The 23,967-nt window shown below is 39.5% G+C and overlaps 3 protein-coding genes across 6 annotated transcripts in view; 1 reads left to right on the plus strand and 2 right to left on the minus strand.

Moving 5' to 3' along the window:
• Positions 1-2,623: 2,623 nt before the first annotated feature.
• On the minus strand, positions 2,624-12,920 carry LOC126911579 (protein THEM6-like). The gene is made up of 5 exons (XM_050699394.1): positions 12,680-12,920; positions 6,769-6,940; positions 6,120-6,334; positions 5,411-5,599; positions 2,624-4,501 (listed from the first exon to the last, which is right to left on the minus strand). The coding sequence occupies exons 2-5, from the start codon at positions 6,932-6,934 to the stop codon at positions 4,373-4,375; spliced, it is 699 nt and encodes a 232-aa protein (XP_050555351.1). The 5' UTR covers positions 6,935-6,940; positions 12,680-12,920; the 3' UTR covers positions 2,624-4,372.
• A 1,708-nt stretch (positions 12,921-14,628) lies between these two features.
• LOC126911578 (uncharacterized) lies at positions 14,629-16,557 on the plus strand. The gene is made up of 2 exons (XM_050699393.1): positions 14,629-14,933; positions 15,679-16,557. Exons 1-2 carry the CDS (start codon positions 14,741-14,743, stop codon positions 16,404-16,406), a joined length of 921 nt encoding a protein of 306 aa, XP_050555350.1. The 5' UTR covers positions 14,629-14,740; the 3' UTR covers positions 16,407-16,557.
• Positions 16,558-20,360: 3,803 nt separating this feature from the next.
• Positions 20,361-23,967, minus strand: part of LOC118280685 (uncharacterized) — a 33,871-nt gene continuing 30,264 nt past the window's right edge. For all 4 annotated transcript variants that reach the window (XM_050699376.1, XM_050699375.1, XM_050699374.1 and 1 more), the window contains 2 exons: positions 23,565-23,809; positions 20,361-23,380 (listed from right to left, as the gene is read on the minus strand). In XM_050699376.1, the coding sequence (XP_050555333.1) occupies positions 22,298-23,380; positions 23,565-23,809 (1,328 nt within the window). In that variant the 3' untranslated portion in view covers positions 20,361-22,297. The remainder of the gene's footprint in view (positions 23,381-23,564; positions 23,810-23,967) is intronic.

The following is a 23,967-nucleotide window of genomic DNA, read 5'->3' on the forward strand; positions in this document are numbered from 1 at the left end:
GAGGAAACCTAGACTTATAATTTTCGGAGCTGCGGACTGCCTAGCACAGGGGCTCCGGCTCGACAAGCAGGAGTAGGAACGGGGTGTTTTTTAGTCAATCAGACTCTGACATTCCCTCTCGCCAAAGGCGGGAGAAGTCATTAGATAATTTCACCACTCAAAAAAAAAATAAATAAAAGCGAGTTGACGATTTCAAACTTATAATTTCTAATTACAACCCGCCTTAAGCGTGGTGATTAATGCTCCTTCTCTAACCTTCTCTTCTCTCTGTAAGTGCCGATTGCAGCAAAGGACTCTTCTTGTAAGAAGTAAGAAGAGGTCTTCTAAGAAGACACTCACTTGTAGACTGATGATGATGATGATGACTAACTAGTTATCTCAGAAAGGTATGTACATTATCTGAACGTGATTACAAGTCAAAGATTGCGTGCACAAATATTTTAAACCCAACAAACGTCATGTCTTACGTGATGTTACTTGGTAAATGAGGAAAACTGTGATCATGTAGGTGAGAAGTGGTGGAGATCACGCTTTAAGGCAAGCTTATTTTAAGTTTTGAACCGTGAATAGATACAGTCCAATGATTTAACTAGTGTAATACTTTAAATTACTTTAGGAATAATAGTTGACAATATACATATACAAATATTTTTTACTAGCTTTCGCCCGAGCCCGTAGGATTAAAAGTGGCCTATGTAGTAATCCAGACCAAATTGTAGCTTTATTTCAAATTTCATCCCGATCACTTCAGCCTTTTTGATGTAAAGGTGTAACAAACAAAGAAATATACAAACTTTTGCATTTATTAAAAACGACACTTACGACATGAATAAAAATGGGAGATAGGCGTGAGGATATGTAAGTTGTAGTTAGTCAGGAATCGGTATTTGAAAAAAATATGGGCCTACTCTACCATACAAAAGATTCCACTCCTAACAACAATTCACGTTTATTGGCAAAAATAGATCACAAGAAAAAAGGTTCCATTATAGTGAACTGATAATAAACTAGTTAAAAATATACGTAAAAGAATATCTATAAACGTCTCTGATATACTCTACGTGAACTAAAAGACGTGTTTATATGATTATTATCAAACAGATTACGTGCACAGTAATTTAATTCTTAGAAACGTCATTTGTTACGTAATTTTGTTGGTAAATGAGGAAAATCTACAGGTACGTAGTTAACTGAAGACCTGATCATAGCTAGCTACCAAGAGATGAGTAGCAGCATCATCAAAAGCATCAGCATTTTCCTGACCACTATCCCCTTGCCAAGACCTGGGTGCTTACTCTTAAAACCAATCTCAATGTCAATGCAATTTCAATGCAATAAAATCTCAATAATTATTCAATCTTAAAACAATACTACCCCAATCGTAGCTGTTTTTCTATAGTATAAGCCTGCAAACGAGCAGACGGATCACCTGATGGTAAGCAATCGCCGCTGCCCATGGATACCCGAAACACCAGAGGCGTTACAAGTGCTTATAATATCGTCATCATATTATTCAAAGCGAGAATAAGACAGGAAAGGGACATGAAAGGCACTATTAAACGTCAGAGTAAATATATTATATCAAAAAATGTCTGTCTATCGGTCAGTCCTCTAGCGAAGCTATTTGCTCGTACCAAACTGTAGATTCCTATTGATAAACTATTACGATAATAGGATTATTTCTTGGGTTTTTTAAGGTAATTCTTGTCTTTACAAATACAAGTACATAACAGGTGTTATGTACAATGACATCAATAGTAAATAACTATATAATCAGATCAGATTACAATACATACATACATATTATAGATAGATACATATATGAGATTGCATAATATTTTTTGTACTTTGATATTGTTATGTATGTTTTATCAGCCATTAAGCGTTCGGGGAAATACCTAATTATTGTATTTGATTGGATGTTCTATCTTTTTGTCTGTTTCTATAATGGTTCTATAATCTTTTGTCTTAAAGATTGGGTTTTTTAAATCGATATTACATCATATGCTTAATTTAATGTTTTATTATTGTCTTTAATTTGTTTCTAATATTAACAATTTGGAAATTCTAGTGAAATAAAATTTCCCAAAATAATCGATAAATTATTGTCAATGACTGTGACAAGTCCACTGCTGGACTATGAGCCTCTTCTACATAAGTGGGTATGCCATAATCTTTACGCCTAGCTGGTGGTTTGGACGCAATTTCAATTCAAGGTTCGATTTATCCAAAGACATCTTTTTACGTCTAATGGGTCGACGTTTGGCCACTGTCTCACCTGATGGTAAGTTATGATGCGGCCTAAGATGGAGCACATCTGCCCATAAGCAACCTATTCACTCGAACCTTGAAGATTTCGATCAAGTCGGAACACTGATCGCTAACTTCTCAACTCTCTACCACTTTCTAGTATTAATCATTTTTTTATAATAACTATCGTGTGGCATACTAAATTAACTAATAATCATGTTCCACACACGTAAATTAATTGAGAAAAGCTCTACTAGTTTTGAGTCACAAAGGGACTCTTCATCATGAGCAGCGTGCGCGACGTCGCCGCGTCGCCATTGTATGATGTACCTGAGTAAATCGTGATTTTCAGTTAATCAATAAAAACCCTTAATAACTCATTTAAACTTTATTGTACTACATAATTATTTAGATAAGAACAATAAATATATACATTTACATTTAATATAGTGAAGATTTTGCGAGGATTCATTCACATTGAGTCTATATCAGGTACTTTACTTAAAAAGGGTAGGCAGACAAGAAGACAACCCTTAAAACCAGTTATGATAATTCAATTGAAGGTATATCGCCATATCCAACCCATAGTTTAATCATTTAAGCCATAAAAACTAATAAGTAGACAATACTGACTAATTTGCCTTACTAGGTATCAAATTTGAGCTGCAGCCTACCTAATAGGTTAGCGGGGCTGCGGCTTGAAAAGCAAAAGTAGGAACGGAGTGGTTTTTAGTTAGCAAGAGTCTGATAGTCTCTGTTGTCTAGCCCAATGCGGGAGAAGTCATTGGACGTTTTTCCCCCCTTAAAAGAAGGGATAGAATTTCGTAATGTTTAGAGCTGTCGAACATCTAACTCTCTTGTAACACAATTTGATAATTTTAATGTTTTAGAGTTCAAATTAAACTAGCTGTTTAATAATCAGTATTCTATTTTGAGGCATACCAAGAAATCTGATTTGTAATTAATTTCATTTAACATTACAATATAATGATAAACTTGTCATATTTGACAAGAACATAATATTATTATAAACTAGAGTGCTTAGTACGAGTTTGTTTTACGTTTAACGAGATCGAAACGAGAGTGCGTTTAGCGTTCTGATTGGTTGGTTTATTCGCACCGGCCAATCAGAGCACCGAACGTGCTCTCGTTTCGTTTTCGTTCAACGTAAAGCAAACTCGTACTAAGGGTACAGAGCAATATTGTTACATTAGACGAAAACTAAATAATTTATTATCATTTTAAAATCCAAATTATATAAATACATTTTTGATTCCTCCCTTCCCCAGATCTGGAAATTTTCTCTTTCTGCTTAGCGGATTTGTGCCTATGGACCTTATTCGATTAAATAAGATCCACTTATTTACATCTCAATTAATTTCACACATGTTTCGCCCAACAAACAGGCTAGAAAAACTACTTACATAAAAGAGCTCCGTTTATGGGATTAGATCTAGAAAAAGATCTCATAAGATTACATCATGGAAATCCCAAGATTAAGTTACAATAAACCTAGACTCAATGTGAACTAAACCTTACATCTTTATTAATATTAATTATTTTAACCTAGCTTAGCTAGAAGATCACATAATTTGACGATATTTTGTAACATGATATCCATTAAACACATTCAAATAAACAAATTCCATAACTAACAAGCATATTCAATTGAATTATATTGATCCAATACAGTTTTGGACATAAAATACATTGTGATGACATTTAAAAACAAACACACGAATATACAATAAAACAACATCAATACGTCAGTGATTAAATTATTCAAAACATCGAAAAACAATCAAAAGCTTTCGTTTAAATTTTTTATATCATTTAAACACTTATAAATACAGATACATTTTATGTTAATACACAGAAGCACCTCTGCTTATCCTGCGGACACAGCGTCATAATATAATCCGTCCCTTGACCAAACTTTTTTAAAGAAATCAACGTCAAAAGCTGAGCTTCTAACATTGAAATTCCTTTTTAACACACGTCCGTACCGCGCGGCGTTCACGCGTCATCTGACAAAAATTTCACTATCGAGCGAGCATACCCTATTGCCGTCTCACTCGCACTTGGTATGAGTATGCTGAGCTGGACAGTGAAAGGGATAACTTCACTCAACTGCCGCTGGTACCATTTCTCCGCAGCCAAGAGTGTGGGTGGCGTCTAGAACTGGTAGAGGAGCGGTTGGTGCTCGGAGACGAGCTGAACTGAGCTCGTTGCATTGCACCCAAAGCTCCAACTGGAATTAAAAAAACAATATCTGACTTAGCTTAGAATTTACGAGGGTATTTCAGATAGTCTAAGAACTGGCAATCATAATGGGGTGGTCATCATTAATGACTTAAACATCTCCGTTTTGAGCAATATGGGTAATCATGTCCCTATTTCCTTTATTTTGAGAGCAAATGTTGAAATAAATATGTTAATTTGTCTCTATTAATAGCTGAAAATAAAATGGAGTAAGGAATTTCAAGGGATGTGGTCAATGATTAAGGGGATAGAGGAATAGGGACATGTGAAGGAAAGGGGAAGTCATGATGTAATGGAATAAGGGCCTTATGGTTAATCAAAGAGCAATCAAAATTGAACAAAATATACATTAATCTGGAATATTGAAAGAAAATAATTAATGTGAAAGAACAATTTAGAAGTCGGTACCAACTATAGAATCTACCAATGCTATCCAGAAATCATTAACAAAACCTTTTCAACCAAGTGACATAAAGTTCTATTAGGAAAACCTTTGACTTTGTCTCCCAGAAATGCTATATTTTTATAATAACTATCGTGAGACATACTAAATTAACTAAATATCACGATTTACTCACGTAAATTAATGGAGAAAACCTCTACTAGTTTCAAGTCACAGAGGGACTCTTCATCATGAGCAGCGTGCGCAGATGCGACGACGTCGCGCAACCTACTGTAAACTAGAAACTAGTAGAACTTTTCTCCATTAATTTACGTGAGTAAACCGTGATTTTTAGTTAATCCAGAAATGCTTTTTTTAGCGTTGATAACTCTGCGTTTGGCCACCAACCCGCTTACTGCCATTTACTTACTAAGCGAGGAAGTGGCCAAAGATATTTTGACCTAACAATAATAATTTGACGTTAAATTCTTAGTATCCTAGATTAAACCCACGTACCTCAGGAGGCATCTTCTCTGGAGGATGTTTGCAGGATCCTCCGCAGTGCAGCTGCAGCAGTAACTCTGCTATAGCGGCTGCAGAGGTGTCGATGACACGTTGCCGACATACTGCTATCGCATGCACGAAGCCACCGGGGCCAATGAACTCATGTTCCATGAACACTGTCTTGTCGTCCCAGAATATTGCCTGAAAATTAAAAAAAAAGTTGATTAGTATTTAAAATTATGTATCTATATTTAGCTAGACCACGCATACTGCCTTAAAACCTATGTCGGTCAGACTACACAAATAGCCTTATACCCTAACCTATGTCAACCAAAATATTTTAACCTATTTTCCTGTCGCATTTATACGACTGCGAATACAGCACTCTCTATATGTAAAATTTCTCATGTGCGAAAGCCAAACTTCAGCACGAATGACCGAAACCGACGTGAAACAATGCTTGCGTTGTGTTTCGTTGTATGAGTAGGGTTCCAAAGCTTAAATTCCTAACCTCCCAAAAGACCGGCAACGCACTTATAACGCCTCTGGTGTTTCAAAACCAGCAACGCACTTGAATCGCCTTTAGTATTTCGGGTGTCCATGAGCTGCGGCAATTGCTTACCATCAGCTGATCCGCCTGCTCGTTTACCGGCTTATACCATAAAAATACCATTTTAAACTATGCAGATAAATGAGAACAAAACCCCAAAGTAATACTAACCTTAGAAGTAATAGTAAACTTGGTGAAAGGTTTGAGAAACCGCCTGTATCTGATGGTGCAGGCAGCCTGAACCACAGCGCCGCCTGCCGCCTTGATATTGGCGTAGAGGCCTGTCCTCTCGTAGAAGTCAGCTCTTGCGAAGTCCAGCTCCCGAAGGTAGCGGGCGTTGTTCATGTGGTATAGAAGTGTGTCGATGTCGTTTATAAGACACCATGCTGTAAAAACACCATATACATACAGTAAGTGCCTTCAAATCACATCAACAGCCTATAAATGGTCACTGTTAACCAAAGGCCTCTTCTCACATGGAGAAGATTTTGGGGGGTAAGTGGCTTGCTCAGACGTTTTATAAGTTAACATCCTTTTTACATTGGTACTGTCAAGTGTCAATGATTTGTAAAAACAGAAAAGTGGTTGATTCCAAGCATTTAGTGGCCCGGGGCTGATAGTTAATTAAACTACCAAAGCACAAATGTAAAGAAATTACTGATATAAAGTGGATATACAATAAAATAACATTTTAAGTATAGAAAAGCCATGCTTCGGCACAAATGGGATGGTTCGATCGGAATGACACCACGGCATCACAAAAAACCGACGTGAAACAACGCTTGCGTTGTGTAAGTGAGATTACCGGAGGCTTAATTACCTTCCACCTCCGTAGTATCCATAATACAGACTTTCTTCTTGAAGTACCGTGCTTTAGCGACAGTGTACATCATCCTGGCGAAGTAGGCTACGTCTATACTGCCGTACAGCAGTAGAGCACCAGCCACCACGGCCGCTGCCCAGCCTGGCACGCATACCGTCCACATCTTAACCTGGAGCAGAAAGCAAAAGAGTGAGTATCCTAGACAACTTAGATATTATATGATGTAGTATAGAAAATGACGCTTTTGAGGCCGCATTTCCACAGACGCGGAACGGGGCGGAGAGGAGCTTAGCGGTGCACGAATTAACCAATCACTTTCGAGCTCAGTACAATCTCAACCAAATTTCGAGCATAGTGATTGGTCAATTCGTGCAAATATGGCTGAATATATTCATCATCCACCTCCGCGTCAGTGAAAATGCGGCCTAAGTCTAAAGCACGACTGTTATCCAAAGCTGCGGACTAGGGTTTACCGGGGCTACGGCTCCAAAAGCAGAAGTAGGAACGGGTTGGTTTTTAATCAGTAAGAGTCTGACACTCCCTCTCACCTCGCCCAAGGCGAGGATGACTTTCCTCCCTCGAAAAAAAAAAAACACGTTTTTTATCCGGAGCTGTGGACTACCTAGCGAGTTTACCGGGGCTCTGGCTCCAGAAACAGGAGTAGGAAGGTCTTCCCTAATATTAAGTAGTAGATATAAGAGCCTATATGTCATAAAGTAAACTATAAATATAAAGAAGCTGTTTTATAAAACAATATCAATTTAATTAAGAGCAAACATTGATATAACGAATGGAAATGAGCTCTGGATCTCTATAAATAGCAAGTAAATGTTGTCAAGGGTAAAACCAATCGACACGTAACGTAAATTATTTGCAATCAATGCTCCAGTGTACATATTATTTATCTTTAACTACCAATAGAGCTTTAATATGTTGGCACTAACTGGGAAGAATTACGACTGTCGGGCAATTGGATTTGAGAAGCTTTGAATTTGAATGAGATGCCGTCAAGAACTGTAAAAAAATTACGAAATTAAAGTAGTAAAAGATAGTTAAATTGTTATAATTTTTTCAGACCATCACTGATAGGCGCTAGGACTTATGCCGACCGGGAGATGCGGACAACCTAGCGGGGTTACGATCTGAGTAAGAGTCGGAATCTCCCTCTCGCCTCGCCCAAGGCGGAAGGAGTTTTTCGATGATTTACCCCGTCAAAAAAAATCTTAGGATTTCATGTATGATTTGATTTTTGTATTCCAGAACAGTTAGTTCTTTGACCACACGAGCGAAGCTGCCGGTAGACAACTAGGTAAGTACATAATTATGTAGGTATGTTACCTATGTATATGATAAACATGTATCTAGTTAGATGTTTGTTTTAATAAAACTCTTATCAATATTGCGTAGTTATTTGTAACATTCAGTACGATTATTACACAATATTACGCGCTAACCTTGTTTACTTCAATGAGTAAATATTTATAACGAAAAATATTCCTTTATGTACAACTATAGGCCCTAAAACTGCAGAGTATCCTCAATTACTTCAGGAACCCTAAGTCGCAATCTTAAACCTAAGAAAGTCGTAACATACATACAATAATGAACGTATTTCGCTCAGCCCCGGATCTAGGGGGGGGGCAAGCCGGGGCCCATGCCCCGGGCGGCAAATTCAGGGGGCGGCAAAATTCACACTTCACGGACCAGTGCACAGCTCATCATTTATTTAATTTTGACCACGGAATAAATATAGAATTTCATGGCCATATCAACTTGACCGATACCCTGAGCGCGGAGTGAGACGTGCTGCCCGAACATTTTATTATTCGCTAGGCGCGTAGGCATAGTACATAAGAGAAGAAGTTCGCCGCCTCTACGCGGGTGTCGTGCGATCGATGGTCCTTTACGGGGCGCCTGTTTGGTCAGCTCGACTGTCAGGCGTCCGACGTTGCAGAACGAAAATCTATCGTCTGCAGCGGAAAATGGCCATCCGTATCACACGAGGATACCGAACGGTGTCCTTTGAGGCGGCAACGCTCCTGGCTCGCTTTCCGTCGTTGGATATCCTGGCGGATATGGACGCGAAGGTCTACGACCAAATCCGTTCCGTCCGTCAAAACGGCGGTGGTAGAGTGCCAGGAGCGGCGTTCGTTAGGCTGAGGCGGCAAGAAAGGCGACACGCGCTTGAGCGGTGGCGTGAGCGGCTACAACAGCCAGAGATCTTACGCAAGCGCGTTGTCGAAGCCATTTTGCCGCATTTCGAAGCCTGGCTGAAAAGAGAGGAGCGCATCTCCTTCAGGCTCACTCAGGTACTGACCGGACATGGCTGCTTCGGTGAGTACCTGAACAAGATTGGGCGAGAGACCACGGCAAATTGCCACCACTGCGGAGGTAACCTGGATTCCGCACAGCACATGCTCGAAGAGTGTCCGGCGTGGGTCTCGGAGCGGCGGGTCCTGGTTACCAAGATCGGGCGAGACCTGTCTCTGCCAGCAGTAGTAGAGGCTATGCTGGCAGATACAGAAAACTGGAGGGAGGTGGCCTCCTTTTGTGAGACTGTAATGTCTCAAAAGGAGGCTGCTGAGCGGGATCGTGAGAGGGCTGATCCTGCTTATAGAAGGCGTCGAGGTGGCAACAGTCTTGACGCCTAATCCCGCCTGCGTCAACTGCAGGTAGACCTTTGGGGTCGCGGGTACCTAGAGTGGGGACTCTAGGTGCCCATCTAGCGACCTCAGGGAAGACGGTGGCACAGTGGTCACGTGCTGCCGTGCAACTTGCATAATGAGGCTAATGGGAGGTACATGTCTCCCTAGGGATGTGCCGTAACAGGCGTTGCACCATAGGGGCTCCGGAGCAGGTATAGTTAGAGGTCTCGGTGCCCCTTATCGGTGCTGAAGGTGGCCACCGGGGTGGTTTTAGTGAGGTAAAAATCCCACACTCCCTAGTCTTTCTCCCCAAAAAGCTAGGCGCCTTTTAAAGGTTTCACCCAACATCAAAAACAAAAAGTACATAAAGTCGATTAGAAATACGCGCCCGGCTCTTGCTCGCCTGCAGGAATCGCAGATCGGGGCAGCACGTGTTTGATTACCGTGAGATGAAGCTATGTTCGAAAACTTCCTCGTCGATTTGTCCCCACGACAGTGTTTTGTTTTAAAAATGTGAGTAGTTTGTATATTTACTATTTAGCACTTGTCGATTGTTACTTTTGCTCTTGTGATGTAAAGGGTGTCCATTCGAAAAACAAACATACAATTCAGTATCCTAATTTACCGTCTGCTAAACGACCTGTACCTCATGGACCAGGAAGTAGTAATGAAACTGGGAGCTGATAATTACGATTCCACATTATGGAGGTTATTTATTGATTCTTCTAAGAGAAGTCTGAAGGGTGTCTTGTTGTACAATGGTAATACCTATGGTTCGGTGCCTGTTGCTCACTCCGTGCATCTCAAAGAAACGAACGAGAGTCTTGAGCTGTTGCTAAATAAAATAAAGTATAGCGAATATTGTTGGCAATTCTGTGGAGACCTCAAAATAATATCTATGCTTTTGGGTCAGCAGTCTGGATTTACAAAGTATCCATGATTTTTGTGCGAGTGGGACAGTCGAGCACGAAATTTACATTACATTAAGAAAGAATGGCCTTTCAGTGAAAGACTTGTACTGGGACAAAAAAATGTGCACCAACCCAAAATCAGTTCTTTCACCTCCCCTTCACATAAAGTTAGGATTGATGTAGCAGTTTTGTCAAAGCTTAAAATAAACAAGGTGACTGCTAATACATATGCGACAAATTTCCTGCACTTTCTTAAGCTCAACTTAAAGAAGAACTTTTGTAGACCCTCAAATTCGAAATTTAAAATCGGATAGATTGTTCTAGAATACAATGACCCAGGACGAATCTGAAGTATGGAGTTCATTCGTAGAAGTCATAGAAGATTTCCTTGGAAATAATAAGTCTCCAAATTAAGTACAAAGAAATTGTAGCTAAGATGCTCCAAAATTATAAAAAACTGGGATGCAATATGAGCGTTAAACTTCATTTTCTGGATTCCCATGTTGACTATTTTCCCGAAAATCTTGGAGTTGTCAGTGGGGAACAGGGAGAGAGGTTCCATCAAAACATAAAGGAGATGGAGAGACGTTACCAAGGAAGTTGGGATATTAGAATGATGCCTGATTACTGCTGGGCCTTGAACAGGGCGCAGTTTTCAGGGAAAAAGAGAACGATTTCATTAAAAAAAACCAACGTCTGTCTAACGTAGGTTATTTTTTTTATGAGCAGCTCAATTTTGCAGTGTAATTTTCTTTTAAATATATCTTTAATAAATATTTTCTAAGATTTTTTTGGCAGTTTCTATGAAAAATTTTATTCACACTTTTCCTAAAAACCTGACTTGCTAGAAAAAAACTAAGCACAGATTCGTGATCAGCACACCCCATTTACTATAGGAGACCTATTAAACTTGAAACACTTTTTCGTGAAAAAGAAAATGTAGGCCTGTGTGGATGTATTATTTCCGGAAGGTAGGTTAGTATGTAGGCTTTGTCCAAATTTCAAGCCAGGAACGCTTATCGGGTCTTGCAATCTTAGCCATAGAAAATCGTATTGCACACGAGATAAATTACGACAAGGCTATAGACTTATTTGCTGACCAAAAACCTAGAAGAGTAACATTGTAATTTCTGTTAACAAATTTAGTATATAATATATTTTTAATTTTATAATGCATATTTTTATTTTAAACCCTACCCTGTTAAATACATATATATCCTAGGTTTAGGTCTATTTATCTGTAAATAATACACAACACAGAATGAACAATAATGGATGCATTATTTCCGGAAGGTAGGTTAGTATGTAGGCTTTGTCCAAATTTCAAACAATTTGTGGACATCTGATTGTTGCAATTATATGGGTGAAAAAGGTGAAAATAAACACGATTTGACTGCACGGTTGGTGCGGTGACTGGGCAACTGCCTACTGTACAGTATGTAGTGGATTCGATTCCCGCAAGAGCAACTCTATATGTGATCCACAAATTGTTGTTTCGAGTCTGTGTGCATGTGAACTTGTATAAACGCACCCACGACACAGGACAAAATCCTAATGAAAAAAAAAAAAAAAGTAGGTGGGGGCGGCATTTCTCAAATTTTGCCCCGGGTGAAAAAAAATGTAGATCCGGGGCTGATTTCGCTTGACAATAAAACACAATTTTACTAAACGAATACCATAAACGCCTATTGAAAAAGAATAGCAACTCGACTTTAACCAACATATTGCAAGAATTTTTATTAAAGGCATGTTGAATAGTATAAAAAGAATGTTCATGCAATAACCACGATCGATAAATACTGTTTACTTATAGAATGATGTCTATAACTACATATAAAGTCCTTGAAATAATAATAGATGCGCATTGGATTCGAAATGTTACGATTATAATTAGTTTCATTAAAATTCCATTTTGTACAATGTTCTTCAGCATTCTACACATTTTCATTTGAATTTAAGTAAATAAGATTTAGTATTATGTTATATTAAACCATCGATCTAGGTACTGGAAATAGGTAGCCTTGAAAAAGCCTGAAGTTTGTACCTAGAGTAATATAGAGCGGAATTGACTATGTAGGTATATAGAATGCTATGTCTAGAAACCTATATGAGTATATATACCTATATTTATCCGTTCCTAATGGTTGGATAAGCGCTCCCAACATGGTAACTGGGGGGTGAAAGCCTAAGCTTATCGATCAGCTGATGGCAAGCCCTAAAACGACTAACACCTTTTATTTTTAGTTATAAATCAAGCTAGCATTATACTACACAGCCCTTTTACTGTACCAGAAGGCCTAATTGTATTCTTACGTGAATACACTAAGTATTTCATCAAATATAACAACATACCTTTAGTTTCCAACCGGCGAAATACAGATAAGAAATTAATACACCATATCCACAAAAACTAATGTAAAACCATCATAAGACACTTATTTACTTCAAAAACTTTGCTTTAATATTATTTCTAGTAATTCTAATACATATATTTCTTTAAAACTTGTTAAAATAACCTAGACACAATGTCGCTATGGTATTTTTTCACGTACAATATTCATTATGACAGTTTTCCATTGCGCGCGCAGGCAGATCGATACTACAAGAAAATGTTGCCCGCGAATTTTGATACCGGTTTTTTAAGTGAACGTGGCCCTGATATTAAGGTATAATACGTTTTATAAATAAAATTTTATTTCCTGATTGTATATTTATTTTTATTTTGCGTAGTATTTGTAGGAGGCCTATGTTCAATAGTGGATGTCTTGCGAAGTTGTACCTACCTAAGTAAGAGCGAGGGCACACGATACGTTGCGGCGGCGGTGCGACGCCGGAGAGGTGTCGCTGCGTCATCTAACATAGAAATATCTGCGGCATGTCACATGATGCGTTCTGACGCCGTACCAGACCAAGACTTGCAACCACCAAGATGAGGCAGGTAGGGGTGAATGCGTTGCGACGTCGTAGCGGCACCGCTCACTAGTCTTGCGTCATAAGGAATCTTATATTAACAGACTGTCCAAGGCTGCTGCCGCGCCGCTGCGACATAACAACGTTGCGGCGCCGCACCGCTCTCATGTGCCCAATGACACGGTGAAACGTTTGCGCAGCGGAGCCGCAACGCGTCGTGTGGCCCCGCTCAAAGGTGATAATCAGGGGCATAGCCGTACCGTATCTGCCGTATCAATTATATGGGGCCAACATGCGTAAGCAAATAACAAAAACTTCCCAATTTTATATTTTATTTCAGAAATTACAGAAGTCCAAATAATCAATTCATTCAAAAGTTGACAGCAACATAAGTAAAATAATTAATGACATCGTAAGGGCTCCCAAATAATTATGGGCTCACTGTTATAGATATCATAGAAAAGTATCCGCCTTTTTATACAAATATTTGTGTGTGTAATGCGTGGTAGACGCATGCGAAAAGGGTGTAATCCATGGCAACGGTCCTGCATCATCACCATCACCATCACTACCATCATCATATGTATTATCAGTCACAAGACGTCCACCGCTGGTCACCCGCAATGACTTCCAGATAGGCCGGTTGAAAGCGAACTGCATCCAGCACGTTCCCGCATGCTGGACATGAAATCCGCACGATATTAAAAACACCCTAAATTATATCTAAACTGAACTTGGAAAAATCCCAATCCAAATCCCCTCATTCAAATGCCTGATGGCGGAATAGCCACATATCTATTGCAAGCATTGTTTTGCTATAAACTTACAAGCAGGCGTTGCTTAGGATGGTGCAGTAGTTACAAAACTTGTCTTAATTTATAACTTAATCTATTCAACTCCTAAATGAATATTATACAGTCAAAATGAATTATAGATTACATATATAGCCACAATAAATGTACGTTGTAACGATGTTCTTGGTAATTAAAATATTTTAAGAGCACTTTAGTTTATATATCTGCTAACTGCATACCTAATATAATAATACTTACACAAAATGCTGTGATAAAAAGCGTATCTGGTACCTAGACATGTCTTATACTTTTTCCCTACATTCCTTACACCCCCGTTCATAACACAGTTTACAATCTCACCCACGATTCGACATTTTGAGTGGAACAATGAACACGCATACCAGTAACTATTCGTCTGGACCTACAATACAACGCATTTCATATGGAGAGCAGGGTCAACTTACATTGGACGTTAAATGCTCGGTGCTGGCACATGGACGCGCCGCCATGTCGGTGACCTCGAACCGTGATTCTTTCTCCCTCACTCTTATACAAAAGAAGTGAGACAGCAATACAACGATCCGATCCGAGAAATGGTTATCCGTAGCACGTCGTAGTGACGTGTCAGACTGGGGTGTGTAAACAGCTTCGAGTTTACAACGAAAAAAAACTTATTTTCATTGTTTTATTCACTTATTTTCGTGCAAAAATGCGTTCTGTACGTGATTTTAAATACGATGTGATAAGTTTAATACGATTTGTGAAGGAACGGCCGTGTTTGTGGGATAAAACGTTGGAAAATTATAAAGATCGGACGGAACGGAGGAGCGCTTGGGAAGAAATATTCAACTTGCTGGATGACAGTTATGAAGTTATGACGGCTGAAGAGAAAAGGATCACGGGTATGTAATGGAAACAAACATGTTGGTTTTAAGTTGTTGCATTCGATTGTCTGTAGTATTTGTGTTTAGTTTCTAAAAAAATATTTACTAAGTAATATTCGAAACGATACATATTGATGTATTGCTATCAATGATAACGTGCATGATACGTATCACGTATGTAGGTGCATCAGAACTTGCTACTTACGTAGATACTCACGTTTTATTATTGTTTATGATTTAATGTAAACAATAAACTAATTTGATATAACTAAGACAGAGCGAAAATAAATAACTGATCAAGCTGACTTAATCTGAGTGGCACAACAGCCTCATACAAACCCAGCGTGATGCAACGCAGACCCAATCCCTTCTAAAAATGGCCGACATCGAACTATAAACGAGCAGACGGATCACCTGATGGCAAGCAATCGCCGTCGCCCATGGACACCCGAAACACCAGAGGCTTTACAAGTACGTTGCCGGCCTTTTGGGGGTTAGGAATTTAAGAGATGATGAGGAAGGGGGTAACTGGGCCTCCGGTAACCTCACTCACACAACGAAACATAACGCAAGCGTTGTTTCACGTCGGCTTTCTGTGAGGCCGTGGTATCACTCCAGTTGAGCCGGCCCATTCGTGCCGAAGCATGGCTCTCCCACACTTAAAAAGGTGTACCTACAAGGGCGGTACTGATTGCTTACCATCAGGGAATCCGCCGTTAATACTAACTAAGCAAATAAATAACATACTCTTCTTTTGTTACAGGCGAACTAATTCTAAACAAATGGACGAACATAAGAGATACATTTAACAAAACATTAAAAACTAGAATGGGGAAACCGAAGAAGAAATACGTATTACACGACCACTTAGAATTCTTAAAGAAAATTATACCGGACGCCGCGAATGAATGCCAGAGGGACCTGAGTTTAGAACCCTGTTATATGAAGCAAGAACCTGAAACAAGTTACACAATAACTACTGAAATAGTGCCTGAAACTTCAACTAATTTTACCATCAGTAATGTGACTAGTTTTGGCAGTAAGAAAAGTACTTTTGACGCCGATAAAGCAGATGATTCAGTCAGCGAAGTTAGCTATAGTAGCACGAAACGTTCAAAGCGGGATATCGACACAAAATCAACAGATGTTAGTGATTATAATTCCCGTAAAGGTAGGAATAAAAAGAAATCGAGCAGATTGGTTTATGAGGATGACGAATCTGTGTCTAGTCGAAAGAAATCAAGAAAGAGTAGTTATAAGGATACAAATGATGATTCCTCTGTAATGGATTCTATTAATGATATTAATTTCGTTGAAGTCGACACTAGTTTTGCGAATGATCCGCGAATTATGAACGAAGATGAGGCATTTTTCGCGTCTTTATTACCTACAGTTGTGAAGTATAATGAAAATGAGAGGCTTGAGTTTAGGCTTGAAGTGCTTGGGGTCATGAAGAAGTTAAGAGATAAGAGGAATTGGACTGCAGATTAGTAGATATATTTATATCCGAATGGAAGATTTAGAGAAGGAAGAAGAGAGGAGACCTTTGTAACACAAACAAGAGTTGCCAGTCTTTGAAAATGGCAGTTTAGGCTGATCCCACATTAGGCATGCGCGATCCTCAGGCATGTGAGTAGCGTGGTAGCTTAAGAAGGTTAACCGCCAAGGCAAACGCAGCGTGCACGTTACGCGGTCGCTGCACACACGTCACACGGCGGCAAAACGCAACGCTCACGCAACGGGCTCGCGACAAGCGCGCCGCCCCCGCTCTACACACACGCCTGAGAAGCGTGCACGTCTAATGTGGGGGAGGCCTTAGATCCGTCAATAGTTACTTAACACCAATTAATATTAATCATATTTTAAAGATACACGCGATACGATATAAAGAAACCATAACATAGTTTAAACCATAGTATGGTTTCTTTTGTTTTTTGATTTTTATCAAATTGTCCGTGCTCATTTCCAATTATTATGTACATAAATACATGTGTATGATTTTTATACAATCACGCGAAATTGATGTAATTAAGGCGCGGTGAATAGACAACTTTTATGTATTTGAGGGGGTGAAGCAGGTGAAGTGGGTCTCGTGTACTGAGGGGTGCACCGTGCAAATGTCATTGATACGCGTATTCCATTTTATTTAGGAGCGTAATTTCGCTACTATAGTTTCATGGACGAGTGGCCCAGTGCGTTGCTGTCTAGATTCGCGTTCCGTGATCCGTAAGATCGAATCTCATCACTCGTATTAGTTTTTGTTTTTTTATTTTTTCAATATTATGTTGTATACATTTTTATTTTATTTTTATTTTATTTTTTTATTAGTTTTTTTATGACTAAAACCGAAATCGAACAATAATTTACACAAACTTACTACTACTATAGTTTTTGCGCTAGTGACAGTTGCCTGTATGACGTTGACGTCTCTCAGTACCACATGATTAGGGATGGACATTAGAAAGGTCTTTTTTTATCGCTATCGATACTTTTTTTTTTTTTTATGGAACAAGCCGGCAATCGAGCAGACGTATTACCTGATGGTAAGCAATCGCCGCCGCCCATGGACACTTGAAACACCAAAGGCGTTACAAGTGCGTTGCCGGCTTTTTGGGAGTTAGGAATTTATGTTCGGGAATCGGGGATGGGGAAGATTGGGAAGGGGGGACTTGGGCCTCCGGTAACCTCACTCACACAACGAAACACAACGCAAGCGTTGTTTCACGTCGGTTTTCTGTGAGGCCGTGGTATCACTCCGGTCGAGCCGGCCCATTCGTGCCGAAGCATGGCTCTCCCACACTTAAATATTATACTCGCAGCATACATTGAATTCTCTTTAATTTTGTTATTAAAGTGTGTTGTTTAGTTGTGCAGTGTATCTGCGTGTATATAATGTCAATATACAGATACAGATTCAGATGATCCTGACTCAGATAATAATATGAGTTTGGACGAATAATAAGTAAATAATTTTGGTTTTAAGCAAGGAGCGTGTGTGACGTGTCGAAGATCTGACACGTTTGGCTCTCCAGTGCCCCGAACAGTCGCTACAGTCGAAGACAAGTTTTTACATTCAATATTCTGTACTTAGGGCCTATGCACACCACGCTTTTTAAACGCGCCGGCGACGCGCGTTTCCAAAACGCGCGTCGCCGGCCGTTTTTCTCCTGCAGTGCAGTTTGTTGTCGTTTGTATCGATACAAACGCGCGGCACCAGCGCGTGTGTATCGATAACACGCGCGTTTGCATCGCTTCCGCATCGCTACACACGCGTGTCTGTATCGCTACACACGCACGTCAGGTGTGCAAAGGTCTACAGGCCGCGTCTAACTATCGCGTCTGTAGCGATACAGACGCGATACGCACGCAAGTATCGCGTCAGTATCGCTAAAAACGCGCGTCGACGGCGCGTTTAAAAAACGTGGTGCAAACATAGGCACTTAGAAGCAGTAGGCACTAATCTTTTAAAAACTAAAAAACGGACAGGAGGATATATAAATAAAACACCAATTATGTATAAAATATGTATTATTCATCTTCAATAATTAGGAGAATGTCATCTAAGAATTGTGTAGGGGGCGGGGTACGTATATTTTCTTGGTATCTTTCCCAACTGAGATACCATATTATACAGGCTGAGATGCACGCCACTGACGAATAACTGATAAAATCGCCTCATCTTCCAAGTCTCTTCTGCCAATAGAGTTATTGCGACCAGTCGCAATCGTACAATCTACACAGCGATCCATGTCGTCAATATACGATTGATAGGCTTAAACAGTTGTCCAAAATAGAGAGTAAGGTAATTTAGATATGCAAGATCCGTCAAAAGTACTTTATAAAGCCGAGGTCGTAGGGTTTAACAATAAAACATGGAAAATACGTGCGCATTTAGAACGAAACACAACAAACAAGTGTCATCTGTCAATCGATGACTGACTGATATCAGACAGAAGTGTTGTAAGAAGTTTAAATCACAGAGTACTTATACGCATAAATGATTAAATAATCATTAATGTTTTATAACTTAATTTAAGTTTTCTCGCTTCCCAGATAGAAACAAGGTACCATATTTTGTGATTTCCTTTAGAAAAATATGACGGTTTTTTTAATATACATTTCAACTAGTTAACTGCTGGGCCCAAAAGTCCCCTTCTCCTTTCAAGAATGGTACGGAACGTTACTGAATGTGTCATCTGCACCATGCTACGCGGTAATAGTACTTATATGAAAAAAATAATTGTATTTACATAACTTTAAATCGATTTCGTACAAAAAAATATACTGACAACCCAACTTAGAAAAAGCTAATTACAAAATAAAATATTACAAACAGCAAAAAGATATGTTAGTGAATGATTATTTTCTGAGCGGCGATTGACACAAACTGACATAGGTCCACCAAGCAGCGCGCCTCAGCGGTCACTGCCGGTCCGCGTAGGAATGAAAGAGAAACGAATAGATGTCATGATCGGACGACGTTTTGTTCGATTCGTTCTGAGTTATTTATCATGAATTATATTAATTCTTACAAATATCTCATTTCAATCGACAAATAAATAAGGCAGATCCCTTTATTATTTTAAATTACGTCACTGTTATTAATTTTATTAAGATATGTTCATAAATAATATAGTTACAATGGCTAGAATTTCAATTTAAATGGTTAGTTTATGATTTTTTTTTATCGAGAAAATTTATAGAAATCGTGTTTTGAAGAAGGTGGTCCATTCATAAAAATGATCAAGATTAACATATTTTTTTTGTTGCTCTAACATGTAAACATTGGGCAAAAAAATCTGTTGAATCAATCCTATTTTGACTATGCACAGCGCCTTAAGCGTACCTGCTAAGTTGATTTTGTATTTTCGCATGTAAAGACTGAATAAATGTAATAAATTATTTTCATTATAGTCGTAATTGTGTTGTATTACATTAAAACAGAATTAATTTGCTTCCTTTCAGACGTTACTTTACGTTATAAAGTTATGATATGATCTACATTATAGTACACATTATTTTTCATGACTTTCAAAAGTTTCTTAATGGGGGCTTACCAGATGGCTGAAATATACTAAGTACATTTTGTCCAATCACTGCAGCTGTCAGATATTGAACGTCCAATAGTTTGAAACTAGCTAATTCTCGATTGGACGAAGAAAGAGAGTTCACACTAGTGCCAACTGAGGCAAAGTGAGCAAAAGTACGGTAGGCCCCATTAGTTTATATGGAAATTAATAGTTTACTCCTGAGCGCTTAGTACTAGTTTGTTTAACGTTTAACAAGAGCGCGTTCAGCGCTCTGATTGGTCGGTTCATTGGCACCGGCCAATCAGAACGCTGAACGCGCTCTCGTTTCATTTTCGTTCAACGTAAACCAAACTCCTACTAAGGGCACTGGGTGTAACCAAGTAAAAAGGAAAGAAAATAAATAAAATCGCCATAATTTTAATAGATAAGTTTTAATGATCATTTTTTCTGTAGCATTTTTAAAAATAATGTTTACAGTATGTAATCACAAAAACACAAATGTTTTTTAATTAAAAAATAATGAAACTCCCTAAACTTTTAATTAATAGTTTCCTTTTACAGCTAATAAATTTAAACTTCTAAGTGAAAAATATAACAAAAACGCTTTTGCAATACTGTATTTTTTCGTTCAAACTATAATATCGGAGGTACGACGCTACCCACAATATTACGAGTCACAAGAACAATAACAACATGCTGAAATATATAAAAAATTCGAACCTTACTTTAAGAAATGGCAGATTTTTTTCTTCCAAAACGAAATAATACGTAGGTTTCAAAAACTCTCAGAATAATTAATACATACAGTTAGTCGTAATATTGGATGTGGTAATTTTAGTGTCTTTAGCGGAGGCGGGCGTACGCGAGCCGACAGCGCGACGGACGCGTCCCAATACACTACTAGCCGTACACACTAACACGAGCTTACGACTAATTAAGTTGAACTATGGGCTCCATAAAACCACCCATCCAGTGCACATAATTACCCCATTACAATTTTCACTATACGACCCAAAACAGGTCGAAACTCACTAAATTCACTAAAATTTAAACACTCCCCCCCATTCCACTATTTACAAATTCGGAATGAACTTTGATTCTAAACGTCGAGAATTTAGTGTTTTATTCTTTTTTTTTTAACTTTTCCACACTTTATTCTTGTAATTAGTAACAAATGAACCATTATTCTCGTCATTACTAATACGGCTTTATTTACACAAGCGGTAGAATACTGTAAGGAAATGAATCATCGGCTTAGAGCCGGCCCGGGATGCCAGCGAGCGGCCCTGTGCTCGACTGGTCTGAGTAACACGTATAACGCTACAATATATCGGTACTATAGTGACTAGATCGTCCCCTAAACAAAAATTGGGGATCAAAAATTTATTTACATGTTTTACACTATGGATATCAAATTCACACTAGCTTAACACATTGCTACTATTAAATGTTTATATATTTATTTATTTATTTATTAAATACAGCGATATTAACGCCCTTTGGAAACGTAATGTAAAGCGCAGGTGAGTAGAGGGCGCCACATAAACTATTGGCACCGAAATATTATGATAAACAAAATCTCAAAAATAATTCAAATCACCAAGTTAAAGCTCCCATCGTGTTTATGAATAGTTCACTTTGTGCTGTGTCACATGGAAGTAGCTTACAACTAAAACTATGCGCAAATATACTACACTATATAAATAAATATACATACATATTGGCTCGAATCAAACGTGACCACGCGCTAATGAAACGAATCATTACCTCAACATCAGTCTAGCATCGTTATGAAGGGCTATTTATTATAAATGTTATAAATTAATACAACTACACCGCTAAAAGACGATTAAATTCATATTTGAGTATGGCCTGTAATCACTAACGGAAACACTTACGTCTATTAGAGGTTACCTATAGAAATACATTTTTATACAATTACATATATCGATACAAAATATGTTTATGGATAGTATATTACAAGAAATAAAAAAACAACGCTACAAGAGAATCCACGTTGGAACTACAAAATAAAAACGAATTTGAACTTATCGGTGACATACTTAGAAAATAATAACACGTAAAGGAACTTGCGAAGAATTATTCGATCAACTTTAACAAAAAAATATAATCGCGCGTATCCAAACTGCTGTGAACTTAGCTACCGGTTATTTTTTTTTTACTTATAAAATTATATACAAAACAATTTCAACAACTTTTTTTATAATACACCTAAAAAAGTGAAACCTCGTCAGTAAAGAGATCGCGTTTCAGTCTGGCGTGGCAGACGGAGTATATAATAATAATGCCACAGCCTTAATGTAGAAATCGGTAATCACAATGTGTCGTATGTCAGTTAGTTGCAGTAAAGTCAATGTTGGGTTTCCTCTGGCGGGGTTTCTTGGGGCGAGGCGGGGCTGGCTCGCCGTTGCAGCAGTGGCAGCCGCGCTTCACCACGCCGCGGCCGGACGCGCGCCGCCTGCCCTCCGCGCTGTCGTGTCGGTCGTGGCGGTCGTGTCTATCGTGCCTGTCGTGTCTCTCGTGCCGGTCGTGTCTCTCGTGCCTGTCGTGTCGCTCCGTGTGCATATCAGGCGAGCGCTCGCCCGCCCGAGTCTTCCCGGACAGGCTCCGCGCTGCGCCGGCGTCCAGCGCGTGATGGTACATGCGCTTGGGAGGATACGTACGAAGCGGCGGGGCGTGAGTGTCGTCCGCCGACGACCCATCGGCACTGCAACGCCTCTCAATGCCCCGCGCCTCTTTTATAACAGAGTCCAATCTCATATGAGCACCAATCCCGCTGGAATCCGTAGAATTATTCTCCTCGAAGGATGGGCTCTTGCAACATTTGTCGCTGTCGCTGCTGAAATCTAGTGCACGTCGTGTTTCGCGTTCTGACGCGGAGTTGGACTCCCAGAACAGTTCAGTTCGTTCGGGAGAAGACTCCTCATCTTCGACGTCTCCGAAATCTCTGGAGTCGTCTGTCATCATTTTGGTGTGGTGGTTGTGCATGAGGCCTTCGTGTTCGTCGATGAGGAACCGTGAGGTCTGTTCCCTCTTGTTGCCGTAGCAGACTCGCCTGATGACCTGTGTGGTGTTGTTGCCAGTGGCGTGGACGATGGCGGACGCGGTGTTGGAGAGGTGCAGTTCTCTATTGTCGTTGAGAATGCTGTCGAACCTTGTGAGTCCGTCGTCCTTGACGAGTACTGAGGATAGGTTGATGTTGTTATGTGTGTGCGGTCCGGGCAAGGAGTTGATCATGTTGTCGATGTCGGAGTACTTGACCGTGTTGTGTGGGCCGCTGGTCTCGGCGGTGGCCTGCGAGATGACGGTGGTCTGCGGCGCCGTCATCAGCACGGTGCCGGGGGCCCGGTTCGCGTGGAATATCGTCGATGTTATGTGACGGCCTTTCAGACCGCTTATTGTGAATGGCTGCACCTGGAAACAATTACATACATATTTAAAATACACATTTGATTGTCACACACACACAACAGAAAATATTTAAGCGAAACATGTTACATTGCAAATTAATTTCAACTTAAACTCCACTACACAAGACATATTCGAATTCAGTAATTATTTACCAGATATTTTAATACTCAAGTTCTAATCTACATACCTCTCCCTCATCCGTAGGCTCACTATGGAAGGTAGTATTAGGATGAGACCGGGCAAACTCCTCCTGGTCCAGCGCTATAGTGGCCTGCATCCCATCCTCGCTCACAGTGACTATGCCTACATCTTCGAGACCTAGACCTAGGTCGTTCTGGTCATCATGTATGTTCGTCCTAGGTAACAGCTGGTCGGTGGCAATCTGGTCATCTAAGTCCGGTTGTGATATGGTATGGTGCATCATCGGTTGTGCTGGAAAAAATGTTGAGAGGTGTTAAATAGTGTTGTAAAATTGTTTTTCTTTATGGGATAAGAATAAAATAGTTGGTATGACAATGGAGATTTTCTACTTCAAAGTTATAGTGTAAAAAGCAATCAATCACAAAGAAGGGTGTGCCAATTTTAAGTAA

This window comes from Spodoptera frugiperda, chromosome 16, assembly GCF_023101765.2.
Source record: "Spodoptera frugiperda isolate SF20-4 chromosome 16, AGI-APGP_CSIRO_Sfru_2.0, whole genome shotgun sequence".
Classification (NCBI taxonomy): domain Eukaryota; kingdom Metazoa; phylum Arthropoda; class Insecta; order Lepidoptera; family Noctuidae; genus Spodoptera; species Spodoptera frugiperda.